General features: G+C 48.0%; 2 protein-coding genes across 2 annotated transcripts; one reads left to right on the top strand and one right to left on the bottom strand.

Moving 5' to 3' along the window:
- The first annotated feature begins 200 nt into the window (after positions 1 to 200).
- SAMD15 (sterile alpha motif domain containing 15) lies at positions 201 to 3,095 on the top strand. Its single transcript, XM_054162222.1, has 2 exons — positions 201 to 298; positions 2,604 to 3,095. Exons 1-2 carry the CDS (start codon positions 269 to 271, stop codon positions 2,859 to 2,861), a joined length of 288 nt encoding a protein of 95 aa, XP_054018197.1. The 5' UTR covers positions 201 to 268; the 3' UTR covers positions 2,862 to 3,095.
- A 5,435-nt stretch (positions 3,096 to 8,530) lies between these two features.
- On the bottom strand, positions 8,531 to 22,513 carry VIPAS39 (VPS33B interacting protein, apical-basolateral polarity regulator, spe-39 homolog). The gene is made up of 18 exons (XM_054161992.1): positions 22,316 to 22,513; positions 21,733 to 21,829; positions 20,223 to 20,366; positions 19,259 to 19,297; positions 18,863 to 18,927; positions 16,362 to 16,418; positions 15,364 to 15,456; positions 14,710 to 14,743; positions 14,174 to 14,276; positions 13,801 to 14,085; positions 13,183 to 13,258; positions 12,312 to 12,446; positions 11,724 to 11,765; positions 11,271 to 11,360; positions 10,783 to 10,869; positions 10,161 to 10,250; positions 9,763 to 9,867; positions 8,531 to 9,489 (listed from the first exon to the last, which is right to left on the bottom strand). Exons 1-18 carry the CDS (start codon positions 22,406 to 22,408, stop codon positions 9,469 to 9,471), a joined length of 1,656 nt encoding a protein of 551 aa, XP_054017967.1. The 5' UTR covers positions 22,409 to 22,513; the 3' UTR covers positions 8,531 to 9,468.
- Between the last annotated feature and the right edge of the window lie 324 nt (positions 22,514 to 22,837).

Genomic DNA, 22,837 nt, shown 5'->3' with positions numbered 1-22,837 from the left:
GTGGCCGAGTGGGTGGTGCAGCTCGGCTTCCCCCAGTACGAGGTGCGGGACTGCGGGCCCGAGTGGGAAGCCCCCTCCCCTACCGCCGCCTGAACCGATGGCACCCAACTCTCTCTGTGAGTGTGCGAGTGCCGCGGGAGCGGTAGTGGCCGAGGGTGACCCGCTGCCCATCCGCCTTTCCTTCTGCTTCTCTGCCCAGGAGTGCTTCAGGGGCAACGGCATCACTGGCCGCCGCCTCGTCCTTGTGACCTGTTCCAATCTGCCCGCCATGGGCGTCACGGACTTCGGCCACATGCAGGTGCGGCGGTCTGCGGGTCCCGGAGCACCTTAGCCCCTTGGAGCCTAGCTCTGACCCTTTCTGTTAGCGTGCAAGCTAGGCTATTGCCAACCAGATTGCTGGGATTCAAAGAGTGAACCCGAAACTGAACAGCTGGAAGTACTTAGCCTATCTTTAAGACTGTGTGCTCCTCTTACCACATGCAATTGTTTAGCAAGATGCATGCTCCTCTCTTAGGTTGAAACGAAGCTTATATATCCCTCAGAGATTTTTTTTTTCCCCAGTAACTTTCCACTTACTGATTCGCAGTACTTCTAAAAATCTGGTCAGATCTAACCTGCAGCAACTGAGGCACTGATCCCGGGCAGCAGAGGGGAACTCGTTGTTACTTCCTTGTTTTACACTTTGCTGAACACAAACAGCATCTCTGTCTTCCTCATTTTATAAACTTGTATTTGTCTGGTCATTTTCCTTTCAAACCTACATCTTTTCTGTAGCACGCACTGATAATTAATCTAGCTAGACTGAAGTTCAGGGCTACAGTCTGGCCTGCCAAAGCCTCTTGAAGGTTCAGAAACTAAACAAGCTGACTTATGTACCCTCTTCCCCTTGCTAATGGAAACCACAGAGGGCTGCAAAACAAACAATTTGTTTGTTTTGCAGCATACTTTAAAGTTGCTTTCCCCAGAGGACACAAGGTATAAGTTCAAATAACCAGGAAGAAAGAAAAGTCTTTGTGGTCCAGTGATTAGAGCAGGAACGCTGTTTTATTCCAAAGCATCAAAAAGCAGTTTCCCCACAGTTCTGTCTGGCGGCACAATCTTAACTGTTTGTTTGAAATGAAATATATTACTGATTGGTGCCGTGACTTTGCCTGTTAGTTGAAGGAGAAGGCACCAAATTAAATTTAGTTTTCCAGACAACAGCCATTAAAAAGTATTTCTAGAACAAGCAGATACAGCCTTTATAGCCACTTGCATTTACCAAAGATGGCAAGAATGTCACAGGCTTTGTAAGCCTCACATTGGGATATAAGGATTATGCATGGTGGTAGGTCATCTGCTGAGAAACACTAAGCCATGGGTTAGAGATGTCAACCATAATCCGTTCTTCCTCCTGCAGAAAATGAATTTCCTCAGAGACAGGATAAGCAATAGCCAGCGTAGTGCATCAGGCTTTGAAACGAGCTTCTCTGTAGTGTTTTCCATAGCTTGCAAGTGAATTTGGGGCATCTCACAGACTTCAGTGGAACCTAGAGGTTCCTGAAGATTGTGCATTATCCTGCTAGTTGTCTGTGTTGTGGAGAACTTTACTCTTGATTAATACCCAAGCCTGCAGAGCTCTGAGTGGGATGTGGCTCATTTGGTCTTTCAGGAAATGTGCAGCAGAGCAGATACAAACTAAGGCCATAATCCTCTACACGTAAGATTCCCAACTAGAAATACCAGTGAAAGGCTGTGAACAGTTGAAACTGAGATAGTTACTATAGGAATAAATGTGATAGCATCAGCTCAGAAAGAAAGACACTTCTTGCAATTTAGGGGAAATGGCACTTGGTTAGAGGGCAGCTACACAGTGAATTATGTGGAAGCTACACAGCATGGACAATGAAGTCACTACTGGTTTTAATTCCACAGTACTGGTATTTTAAATATCAAAACTACTGAAGATACTAGTCCAGTATTCTTTTGATATTGCACAAGGTAGGGTATTGCTCTTCAAAGTCAAAGCTGAAGTTGGGGAAAGGTTTTGAGCAAATACTGTGAAAGATCAGCAAAACTTTGTGAATTGTGTTTTGAAGTTTCAGTCAAATCAGAAGGTTACACTCTCAGAGGTGACTTCAAAAATAATGGCAAGGCTCTTTTCACTGACCAGCTCCTCAGTCACTCATCATTTTCTTAATGATCAATATGACTTATGGGTTTAATTAGTTTTTACATGTCTTCTGTCTATATTCTCTGTTGTTGACAATATAACTTAGCAAACACCAGTTTTTGCTTTAGGCAGAACAGACTCCAGCTCATTCACCCATAACTTGTCTGTTTTGCTAGTGCAAAGAGAAAAGCAGAGCTGTTTGTGCCACTGAGAGACCAGATGTGTTGCCACTCCTACCAGTAAACCTTGGAGACTGAGCAGTGTGCTCTGCCTTTACAAATGTCACAAAGGGCTAATAGGTTCAGATGCCTCTTGAGCTGCAAGTTCAAGTATGAAACTGTTCCAGAATTCAGAAATTCAGTTATTTTTCCTTCTGCTCTGACACAGAATGAATGCTAATAGCTGTTGCTCTGTGAAATGAAACCTCCTGGTATTTTGTTTTGTATTTCAGGAGATTTCACGACATGTGCGAGAGCTGCTGGGGTTTGAGGAGCCTCTCTTCAACAGGTCCATTGCGCTCCCATACAGAGACACTCTGGGTATCTTCCTAGAGCAAAAGTCCCGGTCAGGAAAGAAAGCAGATGCCCTCACTTTCTCACAGTTTATCCAAGAAGCAGGATTAGAGCCCTATACTACAGTTCCTCCTTTGCAACAAGCCCAGACTGAGGTAGCAGATGCTCTCCCAGAGGGCACCCAGAGGCAGGATTAGAATCCCACACTGCACAGCCACTTTTGTAAGAAGCCCATCAGGGACAGCAGAACACACCCTTATTACCTTGCAGTTTATCCAAGGAGGTGTATAGCTCCACCTTCTCCAGATCACAGAAAAGGGCATTGCAGCTCTTAGCCATCTGATGACAGCAAACACATCCCCACACTGGCTCTGTTCTGCAGTCTTTTGTTTGCTTCCAGGAAGTAAGTGAAGCAGAAGCTATAAACCAGATTGTACCCGTTTGTCTTTCACTTTTGCTTCACAGTTGAGTAAAAAGGCAAATGTAAATGAATAAATTAAAAAATAATAATGATAGCTGTGTTTTAATTACCTGTGATTGATAACGATTTGCTTGCATCTTAAGCGAACAGATTTCTCCCAGATTTTATTCTCTGCAGACTGGGCTCACTCTAAAGCCCAGATGTAAAATACAGTAGGTAGTGTACAGGTGTGGTGCCAGCTGCTGCCAGCAATCACTGTTAGAAAAGGGGCATAGTTATAAGGTGCAAAAGTAGTCCCTGGCCTCACCACAGAAATCATTTCCTGTGAGAGAAAACTAGGCAGCGGTTTGTCATAGTAAACACTACTGAAAGACATCATAGCTAACAGCAGGAAGTATAAGAGAATACTCTAAACTGAACTAGATATTTAGGGAATAAAAAAAATACTTTGTCTTGGATGTATTTGGAGAGACTATCCAGTTACCTCCTTTTTCCTTGAAAGGAATATTACATAGCCTGTGGTGGGGGTGGTATGTTATCACCATCAAGGCAGTATGAATAAGTGCTGATTAAAGCCTGGCTCAATAGAATGAGTGCTCCTGACTAAATCATTGCTATTTTGTCTGGCATCAATGGCTTCCTCAAGATCCCCTATGGGGAAAAAAATGAAAGTCTGGGCTCAGTCCTGCTTAGTTATTTACACCAAAGCTGTAGCTGTTACAAAATAACTGCAACTTGGATTTATAATTCCATTTTCTGTTGAAACTGCCACTGAAACCCAGTGAAACTGAAGCAGTTCATAGGTCAGGATAACTATGTAATAAACAAATCCAAACCAAAACAAAGGAAGACTCAGGCAGACCGGGATATGTAAGCTTACTGAGCAGTCTAGAGAGTGAAACTTGTTGAAACAAATGTATGCATAGGTTTACTGGCTGGAATATTTTAGAGTCTAAGAGTGAATAGTGCTGGTTCTTGCACTCCTCAGTCCTGTCAGGTGGCTGGGATGAGGTCTCAGCAAAGCATTCTGCTATGGGCTTCATTACAGGTTATGAGGACTAACAATCAGCCAGCAGTTTCCTCTGGGATTTCTGAGCAGATGTTGAAAGCAGTGGAGAATGAAGTCAGATACCTGAATCTAAAGTGTACGAGGTATTACTCTGCCATGCAGAGCAAAACTGAGCCAAGTGGGAGTTCTCCCCCTCAAGCAGTGTTCCCTTTACTTAATCTCCTCATTAGCCCAATCCATAGACTAAATTCACTACCTTCAATGGCTGTCCTGACTAGATATCCCATAAGAACTTTTTTTCTGCATCCCATGCTGCAATTCTGATGACTGGCTTCAGACTACCCTGATAAGTAGCCAAACAGGAACCAGGGACCAAATAACTCAGGGATGATATTTCAGAGCTTTTATTGCTAAAACATCATCTAAAGCAATCTTCCTTGGCAGGTCCTAAGGGCAATACATAGTTCAGCACCTTCACCTGAGGGATGAGACAAGTTTCAGAGCAAAGAGGAAGCTTGGACAAGCAGTGCCTTAGCATTCAACTTTTTACTTACTCCTCTGAATCACTGAAGAAGCAAAACCTCTGCTGACAAAACTCTTGCACATAAACCACGGCCAGGAAAATTTTCTGCACAGATAGGGCAGCATTCAGGGAAACAGAGGTCACTGAGTAATTTCAGTGCCTTCTGGTGAGGCAAGCTCTGACACGTGCTGCTCTTCAGGGCTGCGCAGAAAATGGCCACCAGCCATTTAGCATTGACAGTTACTTTCCCTGCAGGACAAACAAAGCCAAATGCCACTTACCAGTGTGCACACAGGTGTGAAAAGACATTCTCATCTCCCACATCTGTGAAAAATTGCATTGCTGATTGGTTAGAGGTGGTTTATTTGAAACCTCTGATCTAGGACCATTTTAGGTGAGGGGTGCTGAAATTAATAGCAATGGCTCTCGTATAGCTTGTGTGCTCATTCTCATTGAGCAAAGAGTCATCCTTTACAGGCTGCATATGAAGTCAAACTTTCAGCCATCATGGACAGACATTATAGTCTGCTTCAAGTGTTCATGGAGACAAGAAAGAGAACAGCATGCAGAAGTGGATAATGAAATTGCAGAGGACAGATGTAGCAGCTGCCAATAGGAACAGCACACCCATGGAAATAGATGTTGAGCCTGTGGCAAGGGGAAAAGATTTTTGAGCATATTCTTGCTCAGCAAGTACATCTTAGCTCCTTCTCACTGATGTAGCCTCATAATTACTGTTATTTCATGAAGCTGTTCAAAAACTGATGGCAGTAACATGGAAAGCAGTGCTTCTGGAAGACAGGGTGACCCCAAACTAGAGAAACTGGTGAGGGAGACACATGCTGCATCATTTCGCTGATCCACTTTGCAGGCATGACTACCCCTTTCCATGCATGCTATTTCCACTCCAGCTTTAGCTGTACAGTGATAGATCAGGAGGGTTTTCTCACTCATGCTACACTTCTCACCAACAGAATTATCACCAGCTCAGACCCGAGCCCCAGCCTTGAATCATACAGGCAGGGGAACCACCAAGCACAACTCCTCAGGAAAACTGCTACCAAGTTGAAGCCTAAAGAGGAGTTCTAAAGAACTGCAGAGGCACGTTGCCTGCCCAGCTCCAGGGGCTGGCAGTGCAGCTGAGACTGTGCCCCTCGCCTCACTCATCCAAGGGCTCCCGGCCGGAGCACTGGTCCTGCGGCCTCACGATGGCACTGCAGCAAAGGAGTTCCTTCAACCTCAAAGTGGAGGCATCTGAAGGGGGCTCACGGGGAGGGTAGTACAAGGATGCTCCTGCGGTGCCACACAGCATGGGTGGGAGCATGAGGGTTTAAGGTCCTGCATGAGGGAAACTCGGAGGAAGCCACCTAGAATATCCCACTCATAATGATTCCTTTTCAAGACCTACCTTAACCAGCTAAAAAAGTTCTTCCTATTTGATGGAGGACCCTCATTGCTGTGTTAAAGTTAATCCATGGGTCATAGGTCATACCAGAACTGCAGTGGCACAGAAACGTGTTGAGATTCAAGCCCTCCACATGGCAGGCAGATTCCTTCAAGCAAGGTCTGATCTGATCTGGTCTGGTCTGGTCGGGTCTGGTCTGGTCTTCCTTCCCTTTCCTCTCCCCTCCCCATCCACACTACTTGTCTGCTCTCCCTCAGCTCTGTAATCAGCAGCCAGCATCGCTCAGGTTTAGCTGATGAGGGAGAAACTAGGTTTAGCTGGTAAAGCAGAGGAAGTTGTTATCCTTTGCAAGATCTGCCATCCTTTTGCTAGTAAATGGCTTTGCCTGCATCATGAAGAGCAGCATGATGTTTGGCCCCTCACTGGTCGCTTCAGCAGAAGGCCAGGACTAGCCTGACTGCAGGGGCTAGATGCCCACAGGGGTCATAAGCAGGGGGTAAGGGTCATACCCTTGCACTCATAGCACTTGGAAGACCTACAACAGCAGCCTGAGTGAAATGCAACGTACTAGATTTGCTTTTTTGACCAGAGACTGCAGGCAGTTTCTCCACACCTTGTTTCCTGTTCTATCTCACAAGTGATTATCTTGCAGCGGTAATCTGAGGCCCTGTTAGGAGCAGAGTTTCAATGCCAGTATTGTGTTTAATCTGGAGTTCCCTTAACTCCTTTTGATCACATTTTCAAGTTTATAGCCACAAAGTCTCCAACTTCCTCTAGACAAACAAGAAAGGTGAAACTCTAAAGTGTTTCTGTGACTAGTATTTGGGAGACTTGGGGAAGTGACCAGTTACCCAAACTACAGCAGCATGCTCTGAAATGATGTTGTCCGTTTCACCTGAGGAGAGGGATGGTGGTGACAAGGCAGTACACAATGCAGGGTTTCTAGGTAGCAGACTGAGTGATGAAGCAGATAAGCAGCATATGCAACAGGAGGCAGCAGAGAAATGCAACATCAGCCAGGTCACCAGCTGAGTGTGGGTGTAAAAGCACTTGAGCCCCTGCTTCTGCAAGTCTGCTGTGATAAACAAGAAGAACATGACCCAAGAGTCCTCTGGGCACCAGCAGCATGCTTGCTTGTGCTCTACCACATGCAGGTGAAACACAAACCACCATGCCCTAGCTGGGACCACTTTCTGCCTACCCAAAGTGGCACTGAAGGACATTGACTGCTGCCCATCACTGTTCCTACATGGCAAAGGGCAGCAGCAGAGTGGCACAGAGCAAAAAGCCTCTGCCATGAATAAAATGCAGGGAGTTCATCTGCCTCAGCTGCCTGGCCCCAGTTCATGCAGGTTGATTTAAAGCCTTCAGCTGAAACAGCCAGGCCTTGGGATCTGGCCAGTTTTCAAGGTCTATAAAAAGCTATTTAAATAATCCCTGCATCCCTGAGATGATTGGAAAGAGGATTTTATTGTTACAAGCATCTCCCTGGAGGACCATTCTCCACACTTGCCTTGCTTTATATGAGTTTACAGGGCAGTTGACAGTTTCTGTACAAACAGTTGCTGTAATGCTGCAGGCTGAATGCTGCTGGCTGGGTGTTCAGAGCCCACCAAGAAGCTTGTCTGCTACAACTGACCATGCAACAAGGAGAGAGGCATCTCTGTTTCAGCACTGATGCTCTTTTGGTGGTTTTTTTCTCTTCTGGGTATTTATCAACCTGGAATATCAAGCACCACCTACAACAGGACTCAAACTAGCCAGCCTTCAGTAAAGAGGGTTCATGTGTCCACATTTGGATGGGCCTGGTGAAAAAAACAACTAAATGAATGCTTTGGTGGACAGTGAGTTTCCAACCAAATAAACAAAGCATAAAATCTCTGAAGCATCCTCTGCTTCTTAATAAAACCCCTAGTGTTTCCATGCCTTCAAAATTGTTGTCAGAAAAATATTTAGTGAGTTCTGCCTGAAGTGCTATGAAGAAAGGGCAGTGGGTACAGTGGGCACAAACTGAAGACAGGAAAACACCTTTTTACTGTGAAGGTAGTCACACTCAGGAACATGTTGCCCAGAGAAGCTGAGCCATCTCCAGCTGTGCAGTTACTGAAAATCCTAACAGACACAGTCCTGGTGGGCCTGTTCCATGATCAAGAGGTCCCTACTAACTTAAACAATTCTGTGAGAAGAAAACCAAACAGTGACAGAAAACAAAATACAATGCACAGTGCAGCAGGGAGGCTGGAGCTCAAGCTTGCCCTCGAGATTGGTGTGACCACCCTTGCAGCAGCAAACTCTCCCACATTATTAAAATTAATTAATCTGTGCTGCTGGCATTGGAAGTGTAAGATAAGATACTACTGCTGGCAAAGCCACTTCATGAAGACATGCACTGTGCTATGGAGGACATGAGAAAATACCCTGCATACTCACATTGTGGGAGGTGTGAGAAATTGCTGAGGGCTAGCACAAAAAGTGCTCAGTGTGGGAAGGAAATAAACAGCCCAAGGAGAAAGAGACACAGCTTTATTTAAGGAATTGAATCGAGGTCTGGAAGGATGAAGCCAGCAGTTTCCTGAGGAGTTGTATTTCTACGAAAGTGCAATTCAATCCTTCCTGGTGTAACACTCTCAAAGAAAAGAGCTGCAGTGGCAAGCAGCTTTGTGCCAACTGAGTAGGGTCCCTCCTTGCTCTCCATCCAACTCAGCAGGGCTCTGACCAGCTCCACACTAGGGGCCTGCTCTGCCCCGATAAAGGGATCTCCCCAGTGTTGCAGGATAGCAGTGCAAGGATGATGGCAGAGGCTGCTGTCCTGGTTCTCTGTAGGAATTCACATAGCTCCTCTATTGCTAGGGTGAGCCAGAATGAACCAAGAAAAAACAACCAAACAAATAAACAACCCAAAAAAGAGGTTTAAAGGTGCAGCTGCTGAGCTGGTCCTTTCCCCCAATACACTCTTTGATGCAGGGAGAACACAGTCCAATAGGCTTTACTCCAGCCATAGCCATGACTGGTGGTGCCCAAGCCTGTCTGAGTGTTACAGGGACAGGTCAGCACTGTCTGGTGGCATGATGACAAGCGAGACAGACCTGTTCCTCTTGTGAGAATAGGCTCAGGCACCACCTAGAGCAAATGCTAATCTTGTTGTGCCCAGCAACTTCCCTCTGTAAACAAAAGCAATGCTTGGCTTACAGCCAAGTCAAAGAGAATCAGATTCCAAAAAGAATCACCCCTGGTAGATCAGTACCATGGTTTTACAGGCTACATTGGAGCAGCTGTGTTCAGCCAGCCTGAATGCCACTGTCCCACAAGCCACAGGCACCCACTGTCACTGACAAATGTTGATCATGCAATGAGTAGTAACAGTGGCTCTGTTGGCACTGGACTGAGTGTTGCAGTTTCCTCTTTCACTGGCAAGGCAACGGCTGAGCTGGCTGCTTCACAGGCGCTCAGTTCTTCCATCGGATTTGCTAACAGAAAGAACAAGACATGACTAACGTTAGTGCTGAACACAGATCCCTCAGGTGAAAAGTCAGTGAGTCCCACAACCCCTTACCCTGACAGCTATGGCTAGAGAGTGCTATTTCTCTCAGTTTCTCCCTTCACTCCTACAATGACTACGACCCCAAACACAAGATTAGCTTCCTAGCACGGATAAAAAGTATGTTGGACAGTCATGCCCTTACACCTATCTGTGGCTGTTTCTGACAAGTCTCTGGAAGAAAAAGTAGGCTGTTTCTTACCATGTTGTTGAGAATGCTGTTTATCTTCTCTTCTTCTGCAGAGCCTCGCTCCACCTTGCATTTATATGCTGTCAGCTGGACGCGATCCTTTAAATCTCTGTATGTCTAGATAAACAGAAAAACCAGCACCCAGCTGAGTGAAGAGGAAGGACACTTCCACAGCTAGATGGTGCCCTGTCTCTTGCCCCTCAGCACAATTCCACAGCACAAATCCTAGGAGCCACTCTCCCAGCCCACTTGTTTTCCACTGGCCACTGTATCACTGCTCCCCGGCCACATGGATAAACAAACTCTACCAGGCACAGGACTCCAGTGGCACAGGGCAGAGCAGGAAAAAGCCAGGGGGGAAAAAAAGCAGGCACTTGTCCCATCTCTTCACACACAGAGCAGAGACCTACCTCAATGACAACATCATGACACTTGTACTTGGTGGCGAGGTTCAGCCGCGTCTCCACGTCCTCCACCAGGCGCACGTACTCCTGCAGCACCTGTGAGGGAAGGAAGAGCATCTCAGCTGCCTTCTGCAGCCATCTCCTGCCTCCTTCTCTCACTCCAGTCACAAAACCTTTCAAGGCTGCTGGTCACACAGACTTCACCCTTCTTAAGGCAAAAAAATGACCACGACAAGACTGCTCAGGACTCCAGAAGCAGTAAAGCTTTGCTCACAAAGCTCAAAGTCCAAGGCTACCTTGCTCCTATGGATTGGGTGAACCTTTGCCAGACAGATTAAGCATAAGGAAAGTTAATGTAGCAAACAAAGCTGACAACACACTGGGAAAAGAGCTCCCAGATAACTGCTGTCCCTCTTGCAGTCAAACCTAGGGCCCAGCCCTCATTACCACCCACAATTCCTTTCGGTGTATGGGTTGCTCAGCTAATTGCTGTGCCCACCTGACAGAGTCAGTAGCTCAACAAGCTGTTCTCCCACTCCCAGCTAGGAAGCAGCTCACTTCAGGGAATCATTCACACCTTAAACCCACCCAAAGAGCAAGATGACATAAACAGTGATTCCTTGCTCACCTGCACAGGAGCATTGTTCCTCTGCAAGATCTCCACCACTCGGTGGAAGCCAATAGGTGCCTTCTTCTTGGTGTAGCCCAGCCAGTTCTGAAACAAGAGTCAAACCCTCTCTTACTCCTGAAAGGGCAATCTCTCCAAACCCTCTGGTACTCCTGAAAGGGCAATCTCTCCATCCACAAGAAAATGTTTTTCCCCAGTGCCAGTAACATATGCCACTAACCACCACATGCAAAGCTGGCACAGCCCTTCAAGCAGTGGCTGGACACAGGCTGGCTGAGAAGTCTTTGGAAACAAGAGCATGAAGGCAGCCCTGACCTTGTTGCTACGGCCAAGCCAGACTAAGTAGAGGTCTTAGGCAAGGAGAGGAGGAATGTAGTGCAAGCCCCTGCAGCAGAGGTGCTGGGCCCTGCTGAAGTAAAACCAGTCTGGTAACTCCAGAACAAGCCAGCTATCAGCAGCATATGTCATTACTTGGGACTGCAGCTCACCTTGGTGGTGAAGAGGGCGTCCACATCATCCCAGGCTCGCAGCTTGGCACGGGCAGCCAGGGCAGTCAGCACATACTGCTTATCAGGAATCTGCAAGGCAGAAAACTGCAGTCAGAGCACTAGCACAGCTCAGAAGACCTGTGTGAGTTGCATCTGACCCAGCCCTGTCAGGACCTACACCAACAGCTAGACAAGGAAATGATGCCTGAGGCCAGCACTTGCAGAGAGCAGGAGGTGGGGATTTGCAAGCACTGCTGCAGACAGGATACACCCAATGGAAATCTCCACATGGCTCCATTTGCCTTTCTAAGTCTCCAGAGTGCCCCTGCTCAAGGAAGATGCCATGCCCTTCCCTATCTCAGTGCTGAGCCCCTCAAATTCCCCCTTGCCAAATACAATTTGGCTGCCCGCATTTTCTGCTCCTGCTGCCACAGTGGAAAGGGGCTCACATACCTTAAATGTTTTCTTCAGGTTGGTTGGACTGCTAAACATTCCCTAGAGAGAGCAGCAGACAAGTCAGTGAAAACTCAGCAGGGCAGACTAGGAGAGAGGTTCAGACACCTGTTGTAAGGCCTTGCACAGGATGAACCTGACCAAGTTTTTACTGCTTATTGTTCATGTCAGTGCCACAGGAGGAAACAGCTGGCAGAAGAGAGCAACTATCCCACACCATTGGCTCTCTGGTTTGGTTTCTCCTACATCCTCAACTGGCGCACCACCAGAAGTTCCACGATCAATATCACACACCTCAGCCTCATGGGATTAAGGGTTGATTCTGGCTCCAAGGAGCCAGAAGTAAAAGACAGTTGTTTCTAGGAGGCAGCTCCCTGACAAGCTGTCTGAGGTTGAACATCCCATCTCAGAAGAGCACAAAACTCCAAAATGGTCCCAGAACAACAGGACCTGCGCTCCTCTAGGGTCTCTCTGATGGAGGAAATGTGACCTCCCCCTGGCTCTTGCCTTAACATGGCCTGGCTTAACCACATTTTGAGGGCTACAGGGATGAGATGTAACCCTTCTTTTCTCCCACATCACCCTCACCTCAGCCTCTGTGTAGTGGTAGAAGCAGGAATAGAAGAGGGTGGTCACTAGAGGCATGTTGAGAATTGAAGCCTTGCGAGGATACTTCCGAAATATCTCCGACTGCCCAGCGGTCTCCAGGTGCCGATCATTGGCCTGTGGAAACAGAAAGACAGAGAGGGTGAGCCTGAGCCAGGCCAGCTGCCTGACCTAGCTGCAGGGTAGAGACCTGCGGAGAGTGTCGTGATAGCACAGCATCAACAAGCCGTTACGTCTCGGGTCTGGCATTTCACACACGTGCCTGGCACAGCAGCACAAATAGCAGTTACATTACCAACAAAGTTGGTGAGGGGTTTGGAACACAAGCCCTACGAGGAGAGGCTGAGGGAGCTGGGGTTGCTTAGCCTGGAGGAGACTCAGGGGTGACCTTATTACTCTCTACAACTACCTGAAGGGAGGTTGTAGACAGACGGATGTTGGTCTCTTCTCCCAGGCAAGCAGTACCAGAACAAGAGGACACAGTCTCAGGCTGCGCCAGGGGAGGTTCAGGCTGGATGTTAGAAAAAAGTTCTCTACAGAAAGAGTGATTGCACATTGGAATGGGCTGCCTGGGGAGGTGGTGGAGTCGCCATCACTGGAGGTTTTTAGGAGAAGACTTGACGGGGTGCTTGGTGCCGTGGGTTAGTTGTTTGGGCGGTGTTGGATTGGTTGATGGGTTGGACGCGATGATCTTGAAGGTCTCTTCCAACCTGGTTTATTCTATGTATTCTATATTCTATATTAACACTAGCCAGGGCAACCTGATTAGATCTGAAGTGGTATAAGTTAGGGACAGACAGAGATCTTGCAGCTAGTTCCAGTCATCTCCTGCCCAGCAAGGAAAATGTCATACCTCAATGATGATCTGTCGCTCCAACAGGGTATAATGGTCTTGGATGTGGGAGGTATCCTCTGCTGAAAATGGCAGCCTGGCGAGGCATGGAGGAAGGAGACACTGTCAACAGCTATTACCAGTACACTTAGAAGGATGCTCTTCTCTACAAAATGTACTCCCCACAGAGCATGTAGGGAACACTTCCATTCTCCCCAGCCTGAGTGGTTAGTAGCTACTCAAGCTTCTGCCTCACTGCTCTCTCCAACTGACTCCTAGACAAACTCCAGAGAAAGAAAAATCATATGGTGTCTTCACAAAGCAACCTGAAGCTGATGCTGCCAATTCCCTCAAGCACTCAAACTCACAAGCCTTCATCCTTCACAACCTGAAGGGTCAATGATGAGAAAGTACCTTAAACATCTTCACCCCCAAGTAAGCAGCAAAAGCTGTTGGACTAGTGATCAACACTAATTCTTCCTCTCTGGCCTACACTGTGTCCACAACACCCCATTCCCACTGGGGCAAAGTCAACATCAGCTCTTGAGCTGTGGCACTGGGACAGAAGTCTAATTTTCTTTACTGTCACCATCTGTGAAGAACCCTCATCCCTCCCACCCTCTTGCACTTTTTTCTTACCCAATGCAGCCTTTCAGAAATTCCCTTCTTTTTTCCACATCCTGGATGTTCAAATGCTCCCGGTACTGGGACAGCTGGAGGGAGGGAAAAGGAGCACAGTCTGTTCTCATGGATTTGGAAGGTACAAGACCCCAGAGGGAAAAATGGGGGTGCAGAGCTCTCGCCTGACTACTGGACACCCTGCAGCCCACATCCCCTTGCCCACTGCACTCTCTCTTCACTGAGAAAAGGGAGCTTCTCCTCCTGGGAATACTCACAGCAACTTCTTCAGTTCTGTCTAGGAACCTGCAAAAGGGAATAAGCAAGCATTAACGTGGAGGCAGGTTCCTAGCAACATGCTCAGCCCTGCCACAAGGCTGTGCAAGAGCCTCACCTGAGCAGATCCAGAAGGAACTTCTGCTCACCAGTCTCTTTGAGGAAATGGATCAGATGACACAAGGCCACCTGCCGCACCTCCAGCTCCCGAAACAAGATCTCTATGAAGAGAGTGACATGTACATGTGGTAAAATTAACTCTACCAAGCCAGAGAGGGCTAAGCATGGTACATGGAGTTGCAAGCCATTGGCAGGATTCAACAACGTTACCCCATCTCAAAGCTCAGTCTTAGAAGCTAGAGCACAAGAAAGTCTGTTCACTGGGCTGCCAGTTAAATCCACAGCAGTCTGCTAGCCCTACAGATTCATTTATATCCACGCCATCACCACTACCACTGCTTAAAGCTCCTCTCTGGGGCCTTTGTGGACATCACCAACACCCCTGCCACGTTACACTTGCTGCAAAGACATTTCATGTTCAGTAAAGTAACAATACTCCAGATGCCCTCTTTGTGAGTTGCACCCAGTGAAAGAATTACCCCCATGCCCTGAACTGAAACACACTACAGAAACCCTGGCTCCAGTCGCACTTACCTCTCCTTAGAGTCCGCTTCAGGAATATCAGGACCTGTGAACACAGAGAGGCAGCTCTCAGATGACCAGATCAGTCTTCATCAGCATAAAGACAGAGAGAGAAAGAGCAATACCTGAGGAAGCTTTTGCAAAGGGCCTCTGAATACACAGCTCTTATAGCACCGTGCTGAATTCTGCTACCCACTAGACACAGGACAAACAGTAAGCCAGGGCCACAGCTGCCTGGACACCTGCCTAACTCCTACTCTGGAACTTAGATGAGATCAATATTTGCAGAGAAAAACCATTCTGTGTGAGAGCTGGATGAGGGAAGCTCTGACACAGTCCCAACTTGCTGCCTGATGCTTTGGAAGCCAAATAAACTGAAAGACCTCTCAGACCTTCAGTGTCACAACGAGCATATTAAGTTTCAGCCTTCAAGAAGTTGCTGCAAAGATTACTGCAAGGCTGAAGGATCAGGTTCCTTGTTAGCAATATGACATAATTCTGCAGTGGCAGGAAAGCCATCAGCAATATGCAACCTCCCAGCTTTTAGCTTTGATGCTTTTCAGTAGCTTCTTGGGTTTAAGTAAATAACTCCCCAACTTGCAAGATACTGCATTCACACAACCACCCAGGAAATCCCAGGCCCTGTACAGCCCCAGTAGGACTCACAGCTGTAATGACATTTCCATCATGCCCTGCCACAGCTTCATCCAAGAGCACCAGCTTGTCCTGCAGGGAGCGGAATCTCTCTAGGGAGCAGACCTGGAGACAGAATTGGCACACAGGACATAAGGTGATTCCGAGGCTGAACCAACCCACAAGGTACTACCTATTCTTCCCCCACGAGTCCCTCAGCAACATCAGTAACTGCCCTCCCAACCAGCAGACAACTACTCATTTAACTGAAACGGCATGTGGCATGATCCCTGAGATTCTGTCCACAAGGCTTGCAGAGCTAGCCATCATTACTGCCCCAGCTAGGGCAGCAGACATTGTATGTTCAGCACAAACACCCTTGTAACAAACCAAAAGTTCCCTGCAAACCACCAGGCCTGACAGGAGGAGGAAATTCTGCAGGACCCTTTCCATGGAGGAGACCAAAAAAGTAGACTTGAGACTCTTCCTTTCTTCTCATTACCCCATAACTGTGGCCTCTCTCAGCCTTTAGGTTGCCTCAGCCTTCGAGGAAGTAAAACCAAAAGCTCCCTGTGTGTTCACTTCCAAAATGAGGCAGCTGAGACTTAACACTCCAGCTTTGGTGTAACCAAGATTGCTTCTGTCTTCCTCCCTCCATTTGCCACCAAGTAAGAAGAGATGTAAAGCCCCACACCTTCAGATTTTTTCCATAAAAGCAGCCCCAGGGAGCAGGAAGTGTAGAGAGGGACACAGTAGTGCACATACCTCCCGTCAAAGCCTTGCTGAGAGTGACTCAAGAAAACAACGCAACAAAACCCTGAAGGTCTCATGCTGCTCCTGAGCTAGTGTGATGCAAGCACCATCACCTGGCAAAGCAGTGGGCAGGCAAAGCACCATCCCTGCTAGATGCTGCAAGCAACTCAGATTCCCATCCTGCTGTGGGAACAGCCAGGAGCATAGGGAAGTATAAAGCCATTTAGGATCACCCACCCTCTGTGACTTGAAAGCAGGTGGGAGTGGAAAGCCCTTACCTTGCCCCTCTGCATTCGTATGACTGTATCTTTGGGGCTCCAATCACTGCTGTAGTCCTGACAGAAGAAAAATAAAGAGCTCTTGAGCCTCAAGAGGTCAGATCACACCAGCAGTCTCAAACTGCTTTCCACTTGTGCTGGATCAGAGTGATGGCCCATGCGTAGCTGCTCCAGGGCAGGTGTTTGCAGCATGTGTCCCTAGAGTGCTCAGGTGCAGATGCAGGGCCATCAGATTCTGCATGCTGGTGGAGAGAGAAGCCAGAGGCTCAGATCTTAACACAGCATCTATTGCCTCAGTAAGGTCCACCATCAGCATATCCTTTAAAAGAAGTGCATTTCAATAGGCTGTCCTTCTTGCAAATTAAAGCTCCAGTATTGCTTTAGAAGGGCAAACAAAATACATGCAGAACTGACAAACCCAAAATTGAGGAGAAAGGATGCAGTTTCTTGTTACAATTCAGACAAATTTCTGCTGGTGAGCCACAGCAGTGTGGAGAATGCAGGGACAGCAGCCTCAGGCAAGTGCCTGGAGAGCTGCACAGGACTAGTGACAAGGGCACTGAAGCCTTTAGTGAGACCATCTTAAGGTCACTACCACTGCCACAATGACCAAAGTTCTTCCCCTGAAGACACTGTGATCTGGAAACAGTGGCAGTGGCCTGAGCACTGGAGCCAGCAGTTGCAATTCAGCTTTCTGCCTCAAATGAGCCAAAGAAAGGGACTGAACTTTAAATTCATTGAAGATGTATTGAGACTAAAGAAAAAAATAAAGGGCTGACCCCATGCAAGTCTCTCAAGTCAATGTACAGCTGAGCATCCAATGTCCTGAACACCAGGGTTCCCTTCCAGCACCTCTGGCCAGAGGCAGCTCTTCAGCCTGTTGCTGTCAGGACAGCGGTTCAAAGTCTTCACTAACTCTCCCTTCTTTGTTTCACCTCACTTTACAATTCTCCTGTCTGCTTTTAAGGGGCTGTACAACCCTTCTCCTTCCTGCTCCACTGCTTATGGAGGCACAGAACAGAATACAACAGGGCATACCTATTCCTCCTGCTGTGCTTTCAGAAAGTGCTGCCTGTTGGATTATGTGATTAATGGCTAGTCAACACAAACACACCAACATGGTGAAGATCAGATGGCCAAGGACAGGTAGATACAACCAGTAACCTAGTCAGTCAGTGCAATCTGAGCACACTGACTCAGCTACCTCTTGCCACCCTCAAATAAGGCAGGTTAGGTCATTATTTGTTGTGTAAAATCCCCCAAGATGAGTAAAGCAAAGAAAGTTTCCCCAACCACCATGTAACCTTGAAGAGACAGAGGATTCAATGAGAGACACAGGAGAAAGATAATTATGGGATGCTTTAAGAGGGTTGTGTGAATGTGTCAGACTTGTGATGGAAGTTTATGGGAAAGAGAAAAAAATTAACAGGGAAAGGGAAGGATCAAAATTAACTGGGCATGAACAAGCATAGAAAAATAGAAGCCATAAGGGTGCCAGCCATGTTTAGACAAGTGACTAGTTAGTGTGCCTGTCTGACTGAGCCCTGCAAAGGATCACTACAGTCTGTCTTATACTCTCATTAAATTCTATATTGAACCACCTTCTGTGTGGGTGGGCTCCCTGTTCCAAGTGTACGTGTTCATATGCTAGTTAACTTCAAGCTCAGTCTGAGTACCAAGAACAGAATGGAACCATGGACCCTATGGGCTCAAGGGTCCAGGTGCCACCAACTGGAGGGCACCTGGGGGCTGGGAGTCAGTTACAGGAACTGAACATCCAAGACCAGCTACTGCAGAGCCCCCAGGAGCGTGCATGTGTTCCACTACGGGAATTTAACCCTGGTCAGACAGAAAGGAGGCTCAAGATCAGGCCTGAGCATTTTGTTTATGTGTTTGTTGGTAAAGGCACTGGTTTGTGTCCATCTATGTTGGCAGCTAAGTCAGCACTGTGCATGTCTGTATGTGTTTGGAATATCTGCTTAGTCCTTTACAGGCTGGATACGAGGACATAGAATCACAACACTGCACCTAGTAGGAGGAACCCACTCAGTCCCCACATCCACTAGGTTCTGTGACATCTAACACTTGTCTGTCTGGGAGAAGGTCCTGACAACTGGAACTCCATCTCTGTGCAACTCCCTCTGTGCCCTCTCGTGAACAAGAAATTTAGAAGCCTTTAAAAATGTTTTAAAATTTGCACACATGATGCCCATTCATCTGACCCAGCATGAAAGCAGCTTACAGGCAAAGCACTCTTTAGAAAGCCTTCTCACAAAGTCTGCTGGATCATTCATGAGCAGAAGGAATAGTAAAGGCGCCCCCAGCAAAGCTCCTCACTTCTGAGCACAAGCAGAGAACACCTCAATTACTGTGAGGCTGCATTTTCCTAGCATTGCCCTCTGCTGTCTGAAATAGCAATCAATCACCTCACATAGAACCAATACAGTAGAAAGTTCTGGCAGTGCTCTGATCCCAGCATGCCACAAGCACAGGCTGCTCACCTTGTACTCAGCTCTCGGTCTGCGCAGCTCTGGGGCATAGTTTTTAACTCCTGTGTCAGAGAGGGCTGAGAGGAAAAGGCAAAGCTGAGTAGCACATCAAAATCCTGATTTACACCCACTTCCAAAAATCACCCTTTTCTTGGTTTTCAGGGTAGAAGGTCCCAACTCAAGCACCAAACAGCAATACAAAATTGCTCTAAACCCAACAGCCATTAGTCCTACATAAGCAGATTAGCCCACACCAGCATGCCAGCTCTTTTGCTTCTTTGCTGAATGACTTTCAAACAACCCAGATTCAGTTTCCCTTTCTGCAGCATAAGGAAGATGACACTTCCCTTTTTATGGTCAGTGTAAATCTGCACCCCTCCCAAAATGAGCCAGGGATTCAAAACTTACCATCTGAAAGGGACTGGAAACTTGGAAGTTTGTTTCGTCCTGAAATCAAGACAAACACTCATGAGAGACTGCCTCTTCACCAGCAGTAGCTCTTGCAGAGGTAACACAAATCTAGACTTCAGGCCAGCGTACTGCAGCTCTGGAACAAGCCACTCTGTATGGGGATTCTCACTGGCATAGCTGAGGCTCACCTGCTTGCAATGTAAGGCTCGAAGATGTCTGGGGCATCATAAACAACATCACACCTTGGCCCTATCTGCCCTCTAGTTGTTTAGGCTGGGAGAGGTTAACCTGAATTCACTCATCTACCTGCACAGCAGAGGCTCAAGCATGCAACACTGCTTAGGCAATGGCAACACAGGCAGCTTTCTCCACCAGGGCTGTGATTTGGATGCCTTTCATTATCACTGTATTATCAAAGTTAAGGGTAAAATCCACCCCAGAGGGACAGAGCAAAAGCTGGGCTGCTGTCTGGCTGTGAAACAACAGAGCTGAACACCTGCAAGCTGTACAAGTCTCCCCATGGCACAGATCCCCCCTAATGCTACCACTGCTGCTACCATGTGCTTGCTGAAACAACTAGCACATCAACAGGTTCCAGATGAGTTCCAAATAAAGAATAACCAACTTGTGTTCTCTACAGTACTGAAGATCAAATGAGGGCCACATGAGTCAAGCCAGACCCTTTGCAGCCTGCTCTTTTCCACCATGCAAAGTCTGTTGTACAGTGCTGTCCTCTACCTTGCCGCTCTGTGGGAATCTGGCTTCTAAGAAGCCATAAACTCCAAAGCTCCCTCCCACACCACAAGAACATGCTAGTGAGGGAGATACTCCCACACTGAGGAGAGATCAGAGCTCCCCTGTGGTGCAATACACTTAAAAGATTTACATAAGATACCACAATTGTCCCTTGACACTCTTGAGGGAAAACCCATTTGTCCATATTGTATAGGAGAGACCTCACCTTTAAATAGGCTGCTTAGAGAATAGGAAGAAGCCTGTTTGGGAAAAGCAGCGTAGGAGGAAGAGCCCTTCTGTAGGCTGGAGTCATGGCCCTCCAATGAGCTAGTGCTGCTGGAAGCTGTCTCTTTAATTGACCAGGAGATACCTGTGTGCAGACAGAAGACATTTATAACAGGGAAAAACAGCCTGTAAAGATCCATCTTATGGCACGGCAGGAATATCACCAACTGTGTCCCAGTCAGTTCTGAATTGGCACATCCTGATAACACTGACCCTCAGCACTAAGTAGATGAAGCAGCCAGAATCCTAACCTCATGTAACACTGCTTGTGAAAACATTTATGCAGAAATGGTCAATTTCAGCAATGTTCACAGTATCACAGTATGCTAGAGGTTGGAAAGGACCTCAAAAGAGCCCACCCCCCAAAGCAGGATCACTTAGGGTAGTCAGTACAGAAATGCAACCTGGTGGGTTTTGAAAGTCTCAAGAGGAGACTCCACAACTTCTCTGGGCAGCCTGTTGCAGTGCTCTGTCACCCTCACTGTAAAGAAGTTTCTCCTCACATTGAGGTGAAATCTTCCACGTTAAAGCTTGAACCTGTTGTGTCTTATGTGGGACAGCTGGTATGGCTTATAGAAAAAAACCTGCATAGACCACCCAACATTTATGTTGTTGCATGGGGTAAAGCACAATCCGTGCTCCAAAGGCACAGAGCAACACAGAGAATCCCTGTCTTACCTCCAATTACAGAAACATAAAAGCATACCTTCCTGAGCACTGGGAAATTAAGACAGTTGTCCTCCCCACACAGACAAAACAGACTATCAATGTGCACATGCTGCTGCCCTGTCATGCAGCCGCACAACACACGCTTTTTAGGACAGGGTGACAGAGCAAAAAAAGCCAATAGGTAGAGACCCTAGGTGGGAAAAGAAGTGGCCTGAGCCAGAGGGAGGAGCTGTGGCACAGGACAAGAACAGGCTCTTCAGAAGTCCTCTGGGTAACCCAAATGTAAGTTTTCACAGTTTGGCACTGCCTAGCAAGTTGCACACATTCTGTAGGTCATGAACTCCAAATCGCGATAGACAGCATTGCACGTGGGTCGTGAGCTCGCTCCTGTCACCACTAGAAATGCATTTGCCATTTCAAGCAGCAGTGTGAAGGAAATGATCACCTAGAATCCTGCAGGCCAGCTAAGCACGATGAATATCAAGCCATAACCTCCAACATATCAGCTCTAAGCTGGGCTACATATTGGGAAAACCACAGTGCATTCCCTTCACTTGTCTGCACTCCTCTTCTTTATGTAATTTGGACATTTGCTTGCTCTCTTTTCAGTGGATCCACACAGATAAATCAAGTGGCTCACTATGTGACCTGAGGAGATGAGAATTAGATTAGATGTGCAGGATTAGATAGCAAGTAGTAGTCCTAACCTTGACTAAATGACTTAAGTGGTAACTTTAAACTCCATCTGTTTCAAGAATAACTTGCAGTACTTCTGCACTTACTTCCCACAGGTTCTCCACTCCAGCTGACCCTCTCAAGGTCATCATCATCATCGACGATATCCCGAAGACTGTTCACGGCTCGTTTAGATTCTTTTAGCTACAGACAAAAGAGCGAGCTTGTATAAACCCAGCAGTGGTGCAGAACACGATTTGTTTCCTATTCCCTTCAAACGTTCCCTCTCAGAGCTTCGAATACAGCTTCTTTGGCTTCCGCTGTCACCTCTAAAGAACACAGACAATGCCTGTGTATGTGTTTCAGAGATGTTTAAGAGATACAGCAACCCTTCCTCACCACTGGGAATCCAATGGCTACTGACACCAACACAAATACTGACAGCTCAGCCACCTGGAGATACACCACCGCCCTACTGAGATTTCGGACTGGCTACCGTAAGGGGCGAGAAGGGAGTCCATGGTGGCCTTCAAGCAGGGCAGGAGGCAAGCATCCCCCCCACCCAGGAAGCTCGGACCCTCCGCGAAGCGCGGGCCCGAGGCCTGGGCTCAGCCAGCCACGGAGAGGGCCTGCCCAGGGGGTTCTGACGTCGGGCTGCGGCGCCCCGGCAGCCCCGGGCTCGGACCCTACCTGTGAGAGCTCATCATCCTCATCGTCGAAAGTGAAGGCACGAAACTTGGAGCTGTGCCAATACTCTTCCTCGTCCGCCCTCGCCCTGCTCATCTGTAACGGCACCGCGCAGCAGTGTCAGGGGCGCGGCTGCCTGAATGGAATCCTCGTCCCCGCCGCCCGGTCCTGGTCCCACTCTCGCTTCCCGGCCCTCCTGCCCCTCGGTCCCGCTCACCGCTCCCGTGCTAGGCACCGCCACCGGCAGGGTACGACCGGGGAGGGGAGGAAAGGAAGGGCGGCTGCCGCGCAGAGCCCGCCGGGACTCGTGGTCTCTCCACCGCCGCCCGCCCCGGCGCTTGCCCCTTGGCACACTACGAGTACCGGCAGGCTCCGCGCCCCGGTCTACAGCGCACTGCCAGCCCAGCGCAGTGGCGCGGTCTGCGTGCTAGGCGCTAAGGGCTGGGCTGGGCTGTCGACGGCCGGCTTCGGGCGACTGTGAGGCGTGGCCGGCTCCGGGAGCTGCCCACCGGCAGAAGCGGCAGC

Source organism: Dryobates pubescens, chromosome 5 (genome assembly GCF_014839835.1).
Source record: "Dryobates pubescens isolate bDryPub1 chromosome 5, bDryPub1.pri, whole genome shotgun sequence".
Lineage (NCBI taxonomy): Eukaryota > Metazoa > Chordata > Aves > Piciformes > Picidae > Dryobates > Dryobates pubescens.
This window is presented reverse-complemented; position numbering and strand designations above follow the sequence as displayed.

Coding starts and splice junctions, on each gene's coding strand:
- VIPAS39 (XM_054161992.1), bottom strand. CDS start 22,408: ATGAGCAGGGCGAGGGCGGACGAGGAAGAGTATTGGCACAGCTCCAAG. Junction 21,830..22,315: donor AGGATGATGAGCTCTCACAG/GTAGGGTCCGAG, acceptor TTTTGTCTGTAG/CTAAAAGAATCTAAACGAGC. Junction 10,251..10,782: donor GGAACAATGCTCCTGTGCAG/GTGAGCAAGGAA, acceptor CTTCCCTCACAG/GTGCTGCAGGAGTACGTGCG.
- SAMD15 (XM_054162222.1), top strand. CDS start 269: ATGGGCGTCACGGACTTCGGCCACATGCAG. Junction 299..2,603: donor CGGACTTCGGCCACATGCAG/GTGCGGCGGTCT, acceptor TTTGTATTTCAG/GAGATTTCACGACATGTGCG.